Genomic DNA, 15,667 nt, shown 5'->3' with positions numbered 1-15,667 from the left:
AGGGCTTTGGCGGCAACGGCTCGGCCCAGCTCCGCCCGGCTGCCCCGTCCCGGCCGCGGCGCCGTCCCGCCGCCTTTGTCCGCCCGCCCGGCGCGACGTGAGGGGAAGGAAAGGAACCGCCGCTGCCCCAACGCCTTTCCGGGCACTGCCCCCACCGCCGCTCGCGCTCCCCTCCGGCACTAGGCCCTGGAGGGAGCGGGGGCGCCCAGAGCCCCGGCCGGCCGGTGCCTCCCGCTGCCCCGCGGCTCTCTGCGAGCGGCCAGGAAGAAAACCCGACTGACGCGAAACGAGCTATTATTTATTTTTAAACAGTAGCTTAAAATAACCAGAGTGCTAGAGTTCTAGAATTTAAGCGCCTAAAAGGCACGGAGATACGCGAACGCTTTCGTGAGCTTGGTTCTGTCACGCAGCAGGTCAAGGAACCCACGAGCAACTTTTCCGTGCTCTCCTACGGCTTGGGGCGGGGGGAACTCAGCAAAACGCCCCAGAAAGACTTCGCTCAGGCCACACGGCAGTGCTGCGCCAGCTGCAGCATCAAGCCTTGTGGACCACGCAAAGAACGATTTCCAAGAGGTTAAAAATACAAACAAAACTTACACTCTCATCACAATACAATTCTCAGGTTCTTGCTGTTAATACAGCTTTCAAATCCCATAAGACACACGAATTTGTGCCATTAAAGTTACAAAGAGCAAAACATACGTCCCTTAAACAATTCTGAGTTAGCGCTAAATATCTCTTGGCTTGGATTTATATCATAGCGATGAAAAGTGCACCAATTTCTGGATAAGGCCTGTAGGACTTCACTGCCAGAATGCACAAGACATTGGGTTTTCCAAGTCTCCATTTACAAGTTTTCACTCAGGAGCACCTGAACTGTTTACCTATTTTTAAGAGATTAAAGAGGCAGGGCCTGGGGAGGCAGAACTTACAAAGCACTTTAGACAGCTAAGGCAGCCTTACAATTTCAACGTTTAGTCTGGTAAACCACATGATCTAGGCATAAAACTTACTGCATTCCAAGTAAATAACTATGCTATTATAGAATCTACTGCTTTGGAGAGGTAGAAAGAATATTAAAATACATTTTCTAGGATACGTAACTGAGAAACATAAGACCTAAACTTTTGAAGTCTGTAGAAAAGCGGATAATTGGATCCAAGTCCCAGACTGGCATCCCCCTCTCTAGTTTCTGCTCATGCCTCTAATTCTGAGGTAATAGATTATATATATATAAAAAATATATTTGGCAAGATAACATGTGGCCCTAAGAAGGGCTTAACTGATGTCCCCGTTAGCCCATTAGACTGACATTCCCAAATCCCTTAAGTAAACTTGCCTGCCCCATCTCCTTTTTATTAATCCCATACCTGAAATGAAGAAAGGCCATCAGTTTATAGCCAAACAAATCGATATATGCAATGGCTTATAAATTAGAGCAGTGCCACAATATGGAGCATACCAGCAACTGTATAAAAAATGTATTTTATTAACAACACATAAATAAGCACATATACCCCTTAAACACGTTTTTCAGGTAGCATTACAAAACCATCTTACAATAGTTCCACAGAAAATTCTACTCTCAAGAGCCCAGCATCACCTCCAGGGTTCTAGGCGATCTTTTCAAAACAATACAGGATTTTAGTACAATTTGGTACAGTTTGAGAGTGGATATTTACAAGACTAGTTTTTGCTGGTTCTAGTTTTGCTCCTGAAACTGCACATATACTTGTCAAATGGGTACAGGTCTTGCTTAGTCTACAGAAAAACCCTTTTCTAATCAAATGACAAATATTACAGATTATGCAATATGCTTGTTCCTGAATCACAGACCTGATGATTTGCCTTTTGGATGTTTTTTTAAAAGTGCTGCTGGTAATTCAATGCTCTGCTGGCTGCATATCTAGATCAACATTCTATATTTTCCACTCCAAATAGATTTGGTGGCAAATTCATGTTTTAACTAAAGACACTTCAGAAATAGTCACCACTTTGGAGGACAAGCCAACAAGAGACAAAAACAACTCAGAAAAACGCTTCCCTTCAAACGGGACTATGATGCCACTTCAACAGTGATGATTTCACATTTTCCTGTATCTTGATCTGTGCAGGTAACATGCAAGGACCCATCCCTAGATAAAAGAGAAAGGTATGTTTAGGACTATCTCAATACACAGCTTATTAATATGTTACTGTGTGTTCCAGAGAGGATTAACAGTAATATTCTTCATGCAGATGAAAGGGAAGAAAAAAAGAGTAACATCAAAAACCAGTGGAGAACAAGCTTCAACGTAGATTAAATTGATTTCTGAAATTAGGTTTAGTTTACTGTGTTGAGTAGTTAGTTATGCACTTCTTGCTCTTTATTAAAGCTTGCATCTTCTCCAAATATAACGGAACTGATTCTGGAACATGCTTACACATTTATATGTTATTACTGAAAGCTCCTTTAACAGGAGTTTGTAAACAGATATGGAGTCACATCATTCAAAATATTTATCTTGGGAAAGCTGAGTAACAGTAACCAACAGATAAGCAAGTCTTCTCAAAGCACAAGAGTTCTACTTTAGAAGAGCAGAAATATTCTTTTAAATACCAAGCATGCTTCAAAGAGGAAAACCTCATTTTTAAGTCAAAGAATTAAAGACAGTATCAAATGCTACTTCATCTAGACATAATATGAAGTAGTCATGCTTAAGATTTAGGAGAAATAGATGACGTGTTCCAGTGAACTTTTCACTGAGCCTTTTACCTAAATACTATCAAAAAAACCATTAACAAACTGGCTGTTTTCTGCAATATGCAATTGCATATATAAGCTATGCAATGTTTTCCTTATCAACCTTAAGTGCAAATCTCTGTATGACTAAAAAGGTGCTTCTGGTGAAGTCTATGAATAGAGCATTAATACATCTTGTAGTTAACGTAAGAAAAAAAGTATTTTGTACTCAAACAGCAAGTAGTTTCTTAGCAACACCTAGACAACTTTCTCATTTAGAAGGGCAATATGAACTTCATGGCAATCCTCAGAAGACAAGCATATGTTTCAACTACTTAGTCTACGTAATTTATAAAGATAATAGAAAGTGAAATTCTATTTCAAATGATACAGCTACTCCAATTAAAGCCTAGGCAAGTCAGAGAAATCCCTTCAAATAATTTTCTTTTTAAATGCAAGATAAGAGATCTTCTCCACTTAATCCACCATAAAAGGTAGATTTAGGAAGCATGATTTCATGCAGCATTGTTTCTCATGCTTAACAATACTGTTTCGAAAAGGATAAGACCATGGGTTTTCATCACACATGAAGCATACGTAAGAAGTCCTTCATGGATTCACTGACAACTAATGAAGACAGATTACACTTCAGTTTTTCCTGAGAGTGTGGACATACTTAAAAAAAACAACAACAAAAAACCCCAACACACAACCCTACCGGACCCCCCCTTCACAGGGAATTTGAGATCTTGACTACTGTCAAGCATAGTTAAACTGATCAGCTGTTCAAAAGTTACCCAAAGAGTTCTCTACGCTACTGCATTAAGTTTTATTTCCTTACAAGTCAAACCAGAAAGCTACATAATTCCAGAGATAAAATAAAACAAAATAAAACTGTAAGACTCTGCCACATCCGCATGAATATGGTATTTGTGAATTGATGATGCCACCAAAACAGTTCTGTCAAGTTGCTGCATTAATGAAAGATGACAATAGTTGAACTGATGGGGGGGTGGGGGGACACTTTCTCAGAAGCACCACACAGCAAGTTCAACAGCAGAATAAGAAATATTTTGGGTACCTCTTCATGGTGAGGACAGTTAATATATCATGTAGGCCATCCTCCTTTTTATCTAAATCCTGGAGTACAATCTATTAAAAAAAAAGATTATATTTAAATATAAATTCTCTAGATCTTTGCACAGGAGTTTAATAAAAAGCCAACAGTGATACAAGTGATAAGATGCACAGTTCATTTTGTTCAGCATCTGCTAATAATAATTTAACATCAAAGCATGCCCTAGTGGGCTTCATACATCTGCAGGGCAATTCTATATGTATTTAGCTATTTGCCTGCCTGTTTTCATCTTTCAGGGTCTATTACTGAGATGACTGGAGAACCTACAACTCTCACGGACTAGAGTAAGAGCTGAACATGCTCCTTTATCTACGATCAGTTCTGCAATTACTGCACAACATCCTATCCCCTCACAGACCTTTGGTAAGACTAAGGTGGAATGAAACTTTCCTCAAGCACTATGTCCATTTCCAGCCACGTTCCCTGCTCTGCCTCTGTAAGTCAGGGAACTGAAGCAAAACTAAGCACATCACACTGTTTCAAGCAAAGTGTTCTCTTCAAGGGTTGACTCCTTCATACCAGATGAAGATTTAATCATCTCATCTTACCACATTTGATTTTCAGAGTGGTCTTTAATACTAAGATCCTGTCCAATCTAGGAATATTAAAAAATATCACAACAGTACCTAAAATTGCTGGAAGTAATGATGCAGCCAGTGTATTTTTAACTTCCCGGAGACCTGTATACTACTGAGATGACTGGTTATGATCTTTCATCCCAGATCAGCTGCCCTGCCATAGTGCCACACATGAAAATCAGACAGGCATTTAGAAATTTAAGAGGAAAAAGTTAAGTTTCTTTAAAAAGTGCTTAAGTATTTTATGGTACATTTATGGAAGAATGTTTAGGGATAGTTTTCAAGAAGATGCATTTGATTCTAATTTTGTAACAAGAGGTTTGATGGGGGGGTTGGCTTTGGTTTTAATTTTTTTGCAGACCACTTGATTTCCAAATAATTCACATTAAAATGTATATGAATGTGCATATACTCACCTGTGCAAATTTGCCTTCTTCACTCAAAGGACTTTTCCCTAATGACTCATACAGCTCAAGGCATACAGAAGAAGTATTTCCAGGAGCACGCAAGGTGTGCTGCCTTCGAGCTGGTAATGGTGTCCCTGATGGAAATAGCACTGTGAATTTGTCAGCCCCTGACTCGTCTACTCCCTTAAAAAAGGAAAAAAAGAGTTCATGCCTTTCTCTATACTTCAGTGAGCTGGAAGCTATAAAACAGTGCGCCATGCAAAAAGGAAAGAAACGAAACTCAAGATTCATCCTTTCTGCTGTACTTACCATCACAGCAATTCCAAAATTTGAAATTACAAGTAAATGATAAATCCAGCTATTACAACATAGCAAGGACCAAATCTAACTCCCACTGGAGTCAAGAGGAGTTTTTCTGTCAATTCTAAAAGACTTAAATCAGCACTTAGAGCTGACCTATAACCTATCTGTAAAACCAGTTTTAAAGCAATACCACATTTCTAACATCAGTAACACATACACAGTAATACGCATTCATCACAGTAGTAAAATGTTCAAGAGTTAAATAATTTTAGCCTTACCTTAAGTAGAATATCTTTGGCCGAACACTCAATTAAGAGTGCTTCATCTTCTAAAGAAGGGTTCTCCTTCCCTAGTAGGATTCCTGCCTCTATGGCTGCACCAATGGGAATTACTTCATCTGGAGGAATAGAGTTCAGCAACTCCACAGTTGGAAAGATGTCTTTGATCAGCTGCTGTAGCTTTGGGATTCGAGCAGACCCACCACACAGAACTACCTAGAAAATATGCCTCAATGACTTCAAATCTTTCTTCAGAATTATAAAGAGATGCAGGCTCCAACTTTCAAAACAGAAGCACAAACTGCTCTGGGATATTTTATTATCTGTAGCTGTTAGAAAAATTGTTATGTTGACTTGACTTCTGTTCTTTTTGCATTCGCAATTAAAGGAAATAGCTTGCAAGCTTGAAAAAGTATATTGAAGAAGTATCTCTTATAGAAAGCATAAGCTAGATGAATTTTAAGAATTCAGGAATCCAACATAAAGTCATGTTCGGTTGGATTTCCAGAGGTCATCAACTCCAATGTCCTGCTCAGAACAGGAGCAGTTAGAAAAGACTGCTCAAAACCTTATCTCTAAAGGCAGAGAATCCACCACCTCTCCTGGACCCGTTTCAATGTTTGACCACCCTCACAATAGAAATTCTTTTCTTTTTATCTAGAATTTCCATGTTGCAACTTGTGTCTGTTGCCATGCACTCTTCCATCACATACCCCTAAGAAGAGTAAGGTTTTGCCTTGTGTGCGCCTTTCCATTAGATAGCTGTAGACAGCAATAACCTCTCCCCTGAGCCTTCTTGTCTTAAAGCTGAACAAACCCAGCTCTCTCGGTCTCCCCTTCAGAGTCATATGCTCCAGCCCCAAACCATCCTGGGAGCCCTCCAAGCGGACTCGCTCCAGTATGTCAATCTTTCTTCTACAGGGAGCCCCAAACTGGGCACAGAGTCCATATACAGTCTTATCAACTGCATGATAGGGAAACAATCACTTTCCTATACCTACTGGCTATACTTTTACTGTTACAGGCCAGCAGGCAGTTGGCCTTCTTTGCTGCAACAGCACTCTGCTGACTCCTGTTCAGTTTGTTGACCAGAAGCCTCAAGTCTTTTTCTGCAAAGTTGATTTTTAGCTAGTCAACCCCCAACCTGTCCCGCTGCATGGGTTTATTGCATCCCAAATGCAGGACTCCGCATTTGCCTTTGAGGAACTTCATGATTCTCTTCCTGTCAGTCCACTTCTTTTGCCTTTCGAGTTCCTCTGAATAGCAGCCCAGCCCCCCAGTGTATCAACTGCTCCCCTCAGTTTGGTACTGTCTGCAAACTTGCTGAGAGTGCATAGTACCCCATCATTCAGTTTCTTAATAGAGATATTAAACAATCTTGGCCCCAGTATCAAACCCTGAGGGATGTGACTGGTAACCAGCCACCATCTACTGGACTTCGTGCTGTTTGGTCATCTTGCTTAGGAAAAAAAACCTTAAAAACCTTTTACTTCTTACAGTAACTTAGTCGAGGTCAACCAGATCTGGAAATGAAGCCAATTCCCACTGTTAGTTGTATAAAGCATAACTCAGGAATCATTAATTAGGCTCATTTGTTTTATACTAAAGTTGCATTTATTTAAAAGGATAACTAAAGTCTGAGAGGACAGCACATCGGGCCACTTAAAGTATTGCCACCAGAAAACAAAAGACATTCTGTCAACAATGGCCTAGGATACTTCATTAGCCTGGAATTCAGAAATCACACAGTGAACAATAATTAGAGTCTGAAGGGGCATCCTGTATCATTAGAAGCACTGGCTAACTTTTGTTGTAGAATGCTGTATTGGTGTGCCGAACCTACCAGTAGCAAATATAACATTATTTGCAGACATAGTTTTACATGAGTTAAGATAAAAATTACTTTTGTTCCAAGCTAGAGGCATTCAAATGCCTCTAATATTTGCTCTCTTACTCACCATCTTTGGCCCTAAAACACCATGATTTGGCATCTAATGTGTTCATAAGTTTTTAGGTTAACAAGGGAAATAAAAGGAGGATGAACATGGGCACCAAGTAGACATTAAGTGATCTGTTCAACTCATAGGATAGGTGAAGTCAATACCCAAGAGTGTCTTCACAAGTGTGAGCAAACCCAATCCAAAGCTTACTGAAGGTAGAGGAAAAAGTCTACTGACTGAAGTATTCCTCAGCTCTACCGAGAATTACACACAGAATTCAGATGAATACTTTATCGCTTAGTGAATATGTAGCTGCAAAACACACTTTTGACTCAGAAACTAATTTCCGCTTAATTTCAGCTGAAATCAAAGCATGGACAGGAGCCCTAAGCGTCTGAGCCTACATACATGTGTTTAAGCATTTTGGATCAAGTTCAACAATCAGGAAATAATCTTATAACAGCCTGTAGGAAAAACAGGTCTCAAATATATTTCCTGTGGAGTTAAAAAGCATACTGGAGACAAAAATGATTTCCATTATTACCTTATTAATATCATCTGCTGTAAATCCAACTTGTTGCAAGAGTTTTTTAATTGCTTCTATACATTTACTAAAAAGTGGAAAACAAATAAGTTCAAACCTGGCCCTAAAAAAAGAAAAAAGAAGAAATAAGAAATGCCGTCTCATCCATTAGAGGAGTACACACTTGAAATGGAAGAACAATGATTTTCAGAATATACTTCATTTCCCCAGCAAAACCTCACATTAAGCATTTTTTTTTCAAGCAAAGATCCCCCCTCAATTATTAATCCTAAAGAAGTGATTTTGCTGTGAAAATATCTGCACTACTGTTTCCATTACTAACACCTATTCAGACTGCCAATTTTTTTTTTTAAAAGTGCACTCTAGAAAAACACCCCTCCTCACTCAGTTTTCACATGCAAGTGAAGACAATTAAGAAGTGAAAATCCTAGAACCACTCTATCAGCTTCAAGCTGAAGACAAAGACTGAAACATGCCAGCTGAATTTTCAGAGGCAAATTGTCTCCTGCATGTATGCAGGAGTAGGTACTTAAAACAAGCATACAAAATTCATAACTTTTGTTTGTTTCAAGCTCTTTCGAGCCTGAAAAGGAAACTTCACTCTGCATGAGCACAAAATCAAGTTCTGCAACACTGTAGTCCACGGGACTAGACTCCTAATCTAAGCTGAGCCAAGCAGATGTTGTACAGCAGAAGTTCTTGGATCTGCAGACACACTGTGCCTTATTTCACCAAATCCAACTGCTGCAACAACGCATGCACAGCTCTGAAATCAAAAAAAAAACTAGTTCATTTTTCTAAAGTTGCTGACTGGAAGAGCAACTGCAAATCAGCCAAATATTTCATTAGGAGACCATCACAAGAGAGAAGCTTGCAGGAGGACACAGCAGTATAAACAAACCAACAAAAAACCCTTAAGAGACAGAAAGCGTCTTTCCACTCCCAGTTGTCAAAAAGAGAGGCAACATCAAAGTTTCCCCAATTCCTGTATTTCTGGAGCTCATTTAGATGAAAGAGACCAGAAGCCTTTTCTTTTAAAAAAGTGCAATAATAGAATAAAAGCACCTTGATTAATACCAGCATCCATTCCCCTTTCAATCAAACAGATTCCAAATATGGGCTCTCCCTGTATCTTTTTTCAGTTTATTTTCAAACCATTATGGCAATATCGTGTAGTGCTACTGCCCAACTACTGCAGATCTTACTCATAATAGAACTATTAACATGAAACAAAGCTAGAAGAAAGCAAGTTCTCTCTTTTATCTTATTTGTCTCTAAAATTAATGTCACCAATATCAAATTTTATTGAATAACCTAAAAATGAAGCAGAAAAATTTAAAACATAATACAATGTAAGAGAAGTAACTTCAAGACTTGTTTTACCTGGACACATTACAATCAAAATCCAAGCCATCATACAGTGAATCTACAAAACAGTTTGCACTTCCCAGAGTTGATAACGAGTGCTTTGCAACATCAGCGCTGTTCATTAACTTCATCATGGCTCTGGGATTTCCTCTGATATCATGTTTACAAGACCTATGTTAAACAGAAATGTCTATTTAGGAAGGCAGGGTTTTGAGTGATATGCTAACTTTCTGAAAGGAAAAAGGGGTTAAAGCTATTGAACAGATTTCAACCTACATTTTAGTATTGCCTACAGTGCCACTATTGAAAGCTTACCAAGAATAAAAATGGCTATTTCAAATTCAACTAAAGAACACCATATGGAGGCACTCCTGTGAACTCAGACATTAGTGTTTATCAGATAGAGATTTCTTAAGTCTTTTACAGAGAAGTTTCTCCTCTGAACAAATCGTGTAAGTAACTGCAAGAAACAGCAAGAGAATGCCTGCAAGTCAACCGATATTAGCCACAGAGATTATTTTAAGTAATTAAACACTGAACATAAGACATGTTAACAAAATAATGTTTCATCCAAAAAGTCTCACTGTGCGATAGTACAAGGTTGGCCACCTCAAAGAGATCACTGAAAAAAGAGTTCTCAAAAGATTAGAATCTTTAAAGACTTTAGAAGGACAGGAAAACACTAATACTTTCAGGCATATTCCTTTGTGTCAACAACTGAAACTTAAAAGAACTGTCACCAGAAAACCTAACTTCTACTAATACATTGGATTTTTGTTCATCATCATAGTGTGATATGACATACAAGCTTCAACCTGATGACCCAGGCCCCTCCATGGTCTTTCATGCCAACAAGTGTATGCGTACACACAAATACACACACACAGCAGCAAGTTAAATCCCCTAAAAGCTTTTAATTGAAAGGATATATGTAGTCAGTGGTTAAATGTATCACCCCAAACACAGAACAGTTTGTAGCAGAGCACCCCCCCCCCAAAAAAAGTCACCCCCTAGTTCAATACTGAATTCAGACAGTGCCTACCCAAAACCAAAATCCTTCCCTCCCTCCCCCTTGCCAACAGCTGACTGTTCCTTTAATATTTCAGAGTCATTTCAGTCAGGGACAGTCTGTTAGTTCTGCCAGAACAAAATAATATCAATATTTTTTTTTGAAAGGAAACATTAGACAATGAAATTCTTGTCCTAACAACAACATATATATTTGGAATTCAAAACCTACCTCTGAAATTCAGATGCTAAGTGTTGTGCTAAGGCTTCTGTGAAGCAAACTCCACCTATGCTATCATCTGTGTTAGTAGCAAGAACACGGTATATTCCACTGTTTACTTCTATGACTGTGATAGAGAGCGATGTTCCACCAAGTTTATAAACCAACACATTGCTGCCACAGTAAAAAAAAATTGAAACAAGTATTAAAACCATCTACAATTATGTTTGCTTTGACACACTTTATAAAAGATTACCATCTTAATATATTTTAGGTTTTGATCAGTTCTTTGTAAAGAAAATCTGATTTGGGATGATTTGATTTAATGCATCTGTAGTACCGGCAACTATTTTACAATGTTCCCTAAAGAACAAGATACATATACAGCAAGAGTAGCCAATGTTTATCCTACAACACAACTGAGAACTGAACATTAGGTTTAACATCATATGACCCAATTATATGAGGGTAAAAAATACCAAAAAACCCACCCACAAAACAAAACATCTGTTTGCCTTGTGGGCAGCCTTTGCTGTTTTGAAAACCTTGTGAATTATCTGAATACTCATATAAGGGAAACCAAACCCACCTACTGCATCTAGGAACTCAGCTTTAGTCCTTCTATTGCATGTAAAATGACAGTGACTCCCACAATTAAAAATCAGTTTCACCTAAATCTGTGCAAGTAAAGGAATGCATCTTTCTTTAAGGCAGCCTGCTCATTAAAGAACAGGACAGAATCTGGAAACAGATGCATCTCAAAAAACAGAGCTATAAAGCGGTTTAAAACATTACGGGCTACTGGCAAACAGCTGTATTGAGAAAAAGAGAAAACAAAGCTTCAAATTATTAATTTTGTATTTACTGTTACAGCAACACAGAATTCCCTCCCCATTTCAGATTTCTCAGGATAGAACTGGATTTGTTAAACCTGTATGGATTAACTGTGGTAGCTTAAATTTAAGTAGTAAAATATTACAATTCTACCTTTTCCCAGTGGGTGAATCTTGGCCAATTCCGTAAGCCAGGAGAGCTGCAGATGGCTCATGGATTAACCTCATAACATTAAATCCAGCAGCTGCAGCTGCTTCCCTGTGATAAGGCATAACAACATTTCATAATAGCATTTAATGATTTCACTATAGTTATGCACGCTATTAAGACTTCATCAGAACTAGATATCTCACCAATTCAGAACTTGGTTACAGCATGATATTAACAAAGTGAAGTGACTGGAAAAGAAAAATTGTGAAAAACTTCAGTTGCTACTGCATTCTTCAGGTAGCTGGTTCTGTTCTGCACTTATTGACAAGGAAAACACTGATGTATCAGTCTTACACACACCACTAAAAAAAGCAAAAAAATCCCTCAACAGCAAGATCAGAAACCCCACACCCAAGCAATCGTGGTAACTTATTCCCAAGTGTGTGGCATTAAAAGGTTTTGGTATGCCATTTCACTAGATGTCATGCTAGGAAAATATGCTTTTTACTTCCAATTCAAGTTGCCACAGCTTACTTTAAACATTTTCTCAAAACTTTAGCATCTCTGGAACTGTCCTACAATTCATTTTATCCATTCTGAAGTTTTGGGGGTTTCTTTTGTTTCATTATACATATTGCAAATACCCAGCTCACTTACATTTTATGACTAGGTGTGCCCTGAATATTTCAGGAGGGCTCTTAACAGCTTCTAAATACCAGAAACTGGTAAGGGGTGCTGCCGACTATGCACAGCTTAGACTTTCGACATGTCGAAAAGTCTGCTCATCTTTTCACATGCAGAAACTTTTACAGCTGCACTTCCAAGCAGAAATTTTACTTAAGTCATTTTTGCTGAAAAGTGAGTACGACTGACACCCATGGAGCACACTAAGAGCAGAAGCAACAGTAGCACAAGGTATCCTATACCGCCCTGCCAGGCTCTCTTAAACTTGGCCAAGAAACCATATATCCAACAATAGGATTTTTGTCTTTGTATGTATACCATATCAGCTCTGTGACAAACAGAGTCCTCAACAATATCATGCAAAGCCACTTGGGTTGGTGAGTTTTGCTGTGTAAAGGGGTGGGAAATCATTGAGGAAGACTGAGACAAACTGTACACATTTTTCTAAGAGCACACTGAAGAGCCATTAGAGATAATACTTCTGAAATGAAATTCTATCCTTGATGTTATCGAAATTCCCTCTTGCTTAAATTGATTCAGAATTTCACTGGTTATGACAAAGTGAATTCCTTAAAGAGTTACTAGAGTTAGGATTTTATTTCCGATTATTGCATTTTCATTATTCAGACTAGCATTCCAACTTCTCAACTGATGGCTAAAAGCCAAAGTCCAGCAGGAGACTTTTCATTGCTGATCTGCCAGCCGGTCTGCTTTAGGCACGTTAAATAACAGAAAAATCTTAATCCTCTTACCCAAGGGCATTTTTCTGATTCTCTCCAAAATCAAATGGTACAGTGATAACAACGTCATTTACATCTGAACCCAATGCAGACTGAGCAGTTTCTGTTCATAAACATAGGCAGAACATGTTGATTAAAAGCAAAAAACCAACACACCACATCTCAAAAATATGAGGACAGCTTAAATTAAAATACCTTATGATTTTACTTATTATATACCTTTCATTTTACTGAAAATGAGCTTCGCAACATCTTCTGGATTAATAAGTTTATTATCTATTTCATAGTGAAGTTTTCCATTCTTCTCAACTATCTGTAAGCAAAAACCAACACATATTCATAAGATGTATAAATTGGTTATTAATGAAAAGCAATGTTTAATTTAATTTCCGTTTGAAGCCAAAAGCATTGGACTGTGTAAATACTCTCTACGTTAGTATTCTGCTGTAAGGGAATATTCTAAAATGTTTATCAAAGACAGATCACCAAGAAACCTTGTATATTACCCAGTGAATAGGACAGTGACATTAATATGGACTTAAAGGCTCCAGACTCCCTTTTACAATTAAGGAATTTTCCTTAGTACAAAAGTAAATTTCAGAGCAAGAATGTTTGCTTGCTTATAATCAGTAATGGTTATCTACATAAGCCTACCAATACGAAGAGTCAAAGACTAGTGAAGAAACTCAATTCCTCCCTTAGGAACGAGTCAAAGCCTGGTTACAACTTACTAGAGTGGTGCTCACGTACTCACAGATTCAAAAGCATGTGAGGTAAAGAACGAGTTTGGTATGATTTAGGGTGATTTTTCTCTTCCTTTGCCAGAAGGTTTCCAGTAACAAGCACAGCATTAGCCAAATAAATAATGTGATTAAGTCAAGTGGTTAAGCATTTGCAAACACAAAATGCCCTACCCTGAGTGACTTCTACCAGCACTAAGAAACACTGCAATGCTATTATCTGAATATATTAAAGAATCATCCCTTTTGAGAATGGCCCAGAGACATAAGGAATTTTTCTGTTGGACTATATTATGATGGCAGATTTCAGGACATGGTGAAGCCTCCACCTTGTGAAAAGAGAAACACGTTCTACATAGCGTCATACAGACATCATATAATGGGAGCTGATCACTAAAAACCACAAGCACAGTGTGACACAATGCAATAAAGAATATCAGAAAATGATACAAGTTATTCTGAGAACAACAAGAATTAGATCATACTTACTGAACACTTGCTTTCTGTAATATATTTCTCAGCTTGTGGGTCACCAGAGCTATCAAGACAAATTCAGAATAGCAGAATAAATCATATAAATAATTATAAATAAATTTCAAAAATTCATCTTGCTGATGTGCCTAATAAGGTCTATAGTATATGAAACTACACTTCAGCCAGAATTTCTATTCTCCCTGTGGATATATCTATACAGGAGGGGAAAAAAAAAAAAAAGGTTCTGACTGCTGGTATCTTTCAACCTCCTTCCCCCAAACTAAGAAAGAAACAAATATCTGAAAGTTAGAATAAACAGCACATAACATTAAAAGGAGAAAAAAAAAAATCTGTTTTAACCTAATGTTACTCTGAATAATCAATTATAAAAGATGTAAATGTCACTTTTATTACACTGACTGAAATAATATGGCAGCAATAGACTAACTATCTTTAAACTTCTATTGACTACATAAAGATATGGCTCTGAAAAAAATGCTAAGAAAAACATCAGAACAGACAGCTTCTTGTCAACTCATTTCACTTAAAGAGTTATAACTAGATTATCACTGAAATGTTTTGTGGAATTTCTGATGTCAGACCTAAGCCAGCAAGTTTAGTTTTAGAATCATTGTAGCTGTCACTGCAAATCATCACAGGTTCACTAACTGAAGAATAGCAAGAGGCATTTCATCATTGTCATAATAAGTGATTCAAGTTTTTAGATGAACTAAAACAGAGTTGGTTTTATCCTTAGTAAGATCTTCAGGTAAAAAATATGAATTTTTAGTTAAGAAACCCAAGTACCATCAAAAGCAAATGTTCTACTTATTGTTAAATTCCTAATGAAATTTGAATACAAAAACAAATTCAGATACAGAATACAAAATATATCTGTAATGAAATGTAGGATAAGTTTTTAATAATATGACACACATACACTCCTGTCAAAACCAGGTTAACTTAGCCGCTATTGCTTAAGTATAAAATATCTTCAATATAAAATATCTTCAGAAGATCAACTTCAGCACTGCAACTACACCTCGCTGACCAGCTTCAGTGGGGAAAACTCCACTCCCCGAGTTTCACTTCGTACCTATTCTCTTACCTTCGCCCAAGGATCTGCTTAACTTTCACCACAGTGTTTGAAATATTCCTGATTCTGCTCTGCTTGGCAGCTAAGCCAACAACCTGAAGGAGAAAGCGAGCAGCGCGTCAGGGCAGGGCAGGGCAGGGCAGGGCAGGGCAGGGCTGGGCTCCCCTGCCCTGGGAGCCAGGGCCGCAGGCGGGAGCCTCACCTCCTCGCTTTCCGAGAACGCCACGACGGCAGGAGTCACCCGGTCCCCGGCGTCGTTGGCCACCACGTCCGCGCGGCCATCCTGAGGAGAAAAGCACCACCCGTGAGCCGCCCTCCGCCAGCCCCCGCCGCGCGGGCGCCCCGGCCCCGGCCGCTCACCTTGTAGACGGCGGCGCAGGCACAGGTAGCGCCCAGGTGGACGCCGATGGCCGCCATCAATCCCCCGCGCTCCACGCGCGTCG

The 15,667-nt window shown here is 38.7% G+C and overlaps 1 protein-coding gene across 5 annotated transcripts; it reads right to left on the bottom strand.

Annotated features, from left to right (window-relative positions):
* Positions 1 to 1,469: 1,469 nt before the first annotated feature.
* On the bottom strand, positions 1,470 to 15,667 carry HSPA14 (heat shock protein family A (Hsp70) member 14). 5 transcript variants are annotated; one of them, XM_026091301.1, is made up of 14 exons: positions 15,585 to 15,667; positions 15,427 to 15,507; positions 15,237 to 15,319; positions 14,144 to 14,207; positions 13,134 to 13,227; positions 12,927 to 13,017; positions 11,494 to 11,598; positions 10,519 to 10,680; positions 9,294 to 9,449; positions 7,911 to 8,013; positions 5,427 to 5,642; positions 4,855 to 5,028; positions 3,804 to 3,874; positions 1,470 to 2,135 (listed from the first exon to the last, which is right to left on the bottom strand). In XM_026091301.1, the coding sequence occupies exons 1-14, from the start codon at positions 15,639 to 15,641 to the stop codon at positions 2,057 to 2,059; spliced, it is 1,536 nt and encodes a 511-aa protein (XP_025947086.1). In that variant the 5' UTR covers positions 15,642 to 15,667; the 3' UTR covers positions 1,470 to 2,056. The 5 variants fall into 5 exon arrangements, with proteins under 5 accessions (XP_025947086.1, XP_025947087.1, XP_025947088.1 ...); XM_026091302.1 differs by having other exon boundaries at positions 14,144 to 14,192; XM_026091303.1 differs by lacking the exon at positions 3,804 to 3,874.

The sequence above is a fragment of the Apteryx rowi genome, unplaced genomic scaffold, assembly GCF_003343035.1.
Source record: "Apteryx rowi isolate R43461 unplaced genomic scaffold, aptRow1 scaffold_9, whole genome shotgun sequence".
Taxonomy (NCBI): domain Eukaryota; kingdom Metazoa; phylum Chordata; class Aves; order Apterygiformes; family Apterygidae; genus Apteryx; species Apteryx rowi.
The sequence above is the reverse complement of the archived record's forward strand: the minus strand, read 5'-3'. Positions and strand labels throughout refer to the sequence as shown.

What these genes read in the sequence shown, in the direction of transcription:
- HSPA14 (XM_026091301.1), bottom strand. Translation starts at nt 15,641, where the DNA reads ATGGCGGCCATCGGCGTCCACCTGGGCGCTACCTGTGCCTGCGCCGCC. An exon ending in TTAGCATCTGAATTTCAGAG is followed by an intron (nt 9,450 to 10,518) that starts GTAGGTTTTGAA and finishes TGTTTAACATAG; the next exon opens with GTCTTGTAAACATGATATCA. An exon ending in CCAAAGATATTCTACTTAAG is followed by an intron (nt 5,029 to 5,426) that starts GTAAGGCTAAAA and finishes TCCTTTTTTAAG; the next exon opens with GGAGTAGACGAGTCAGGGGC.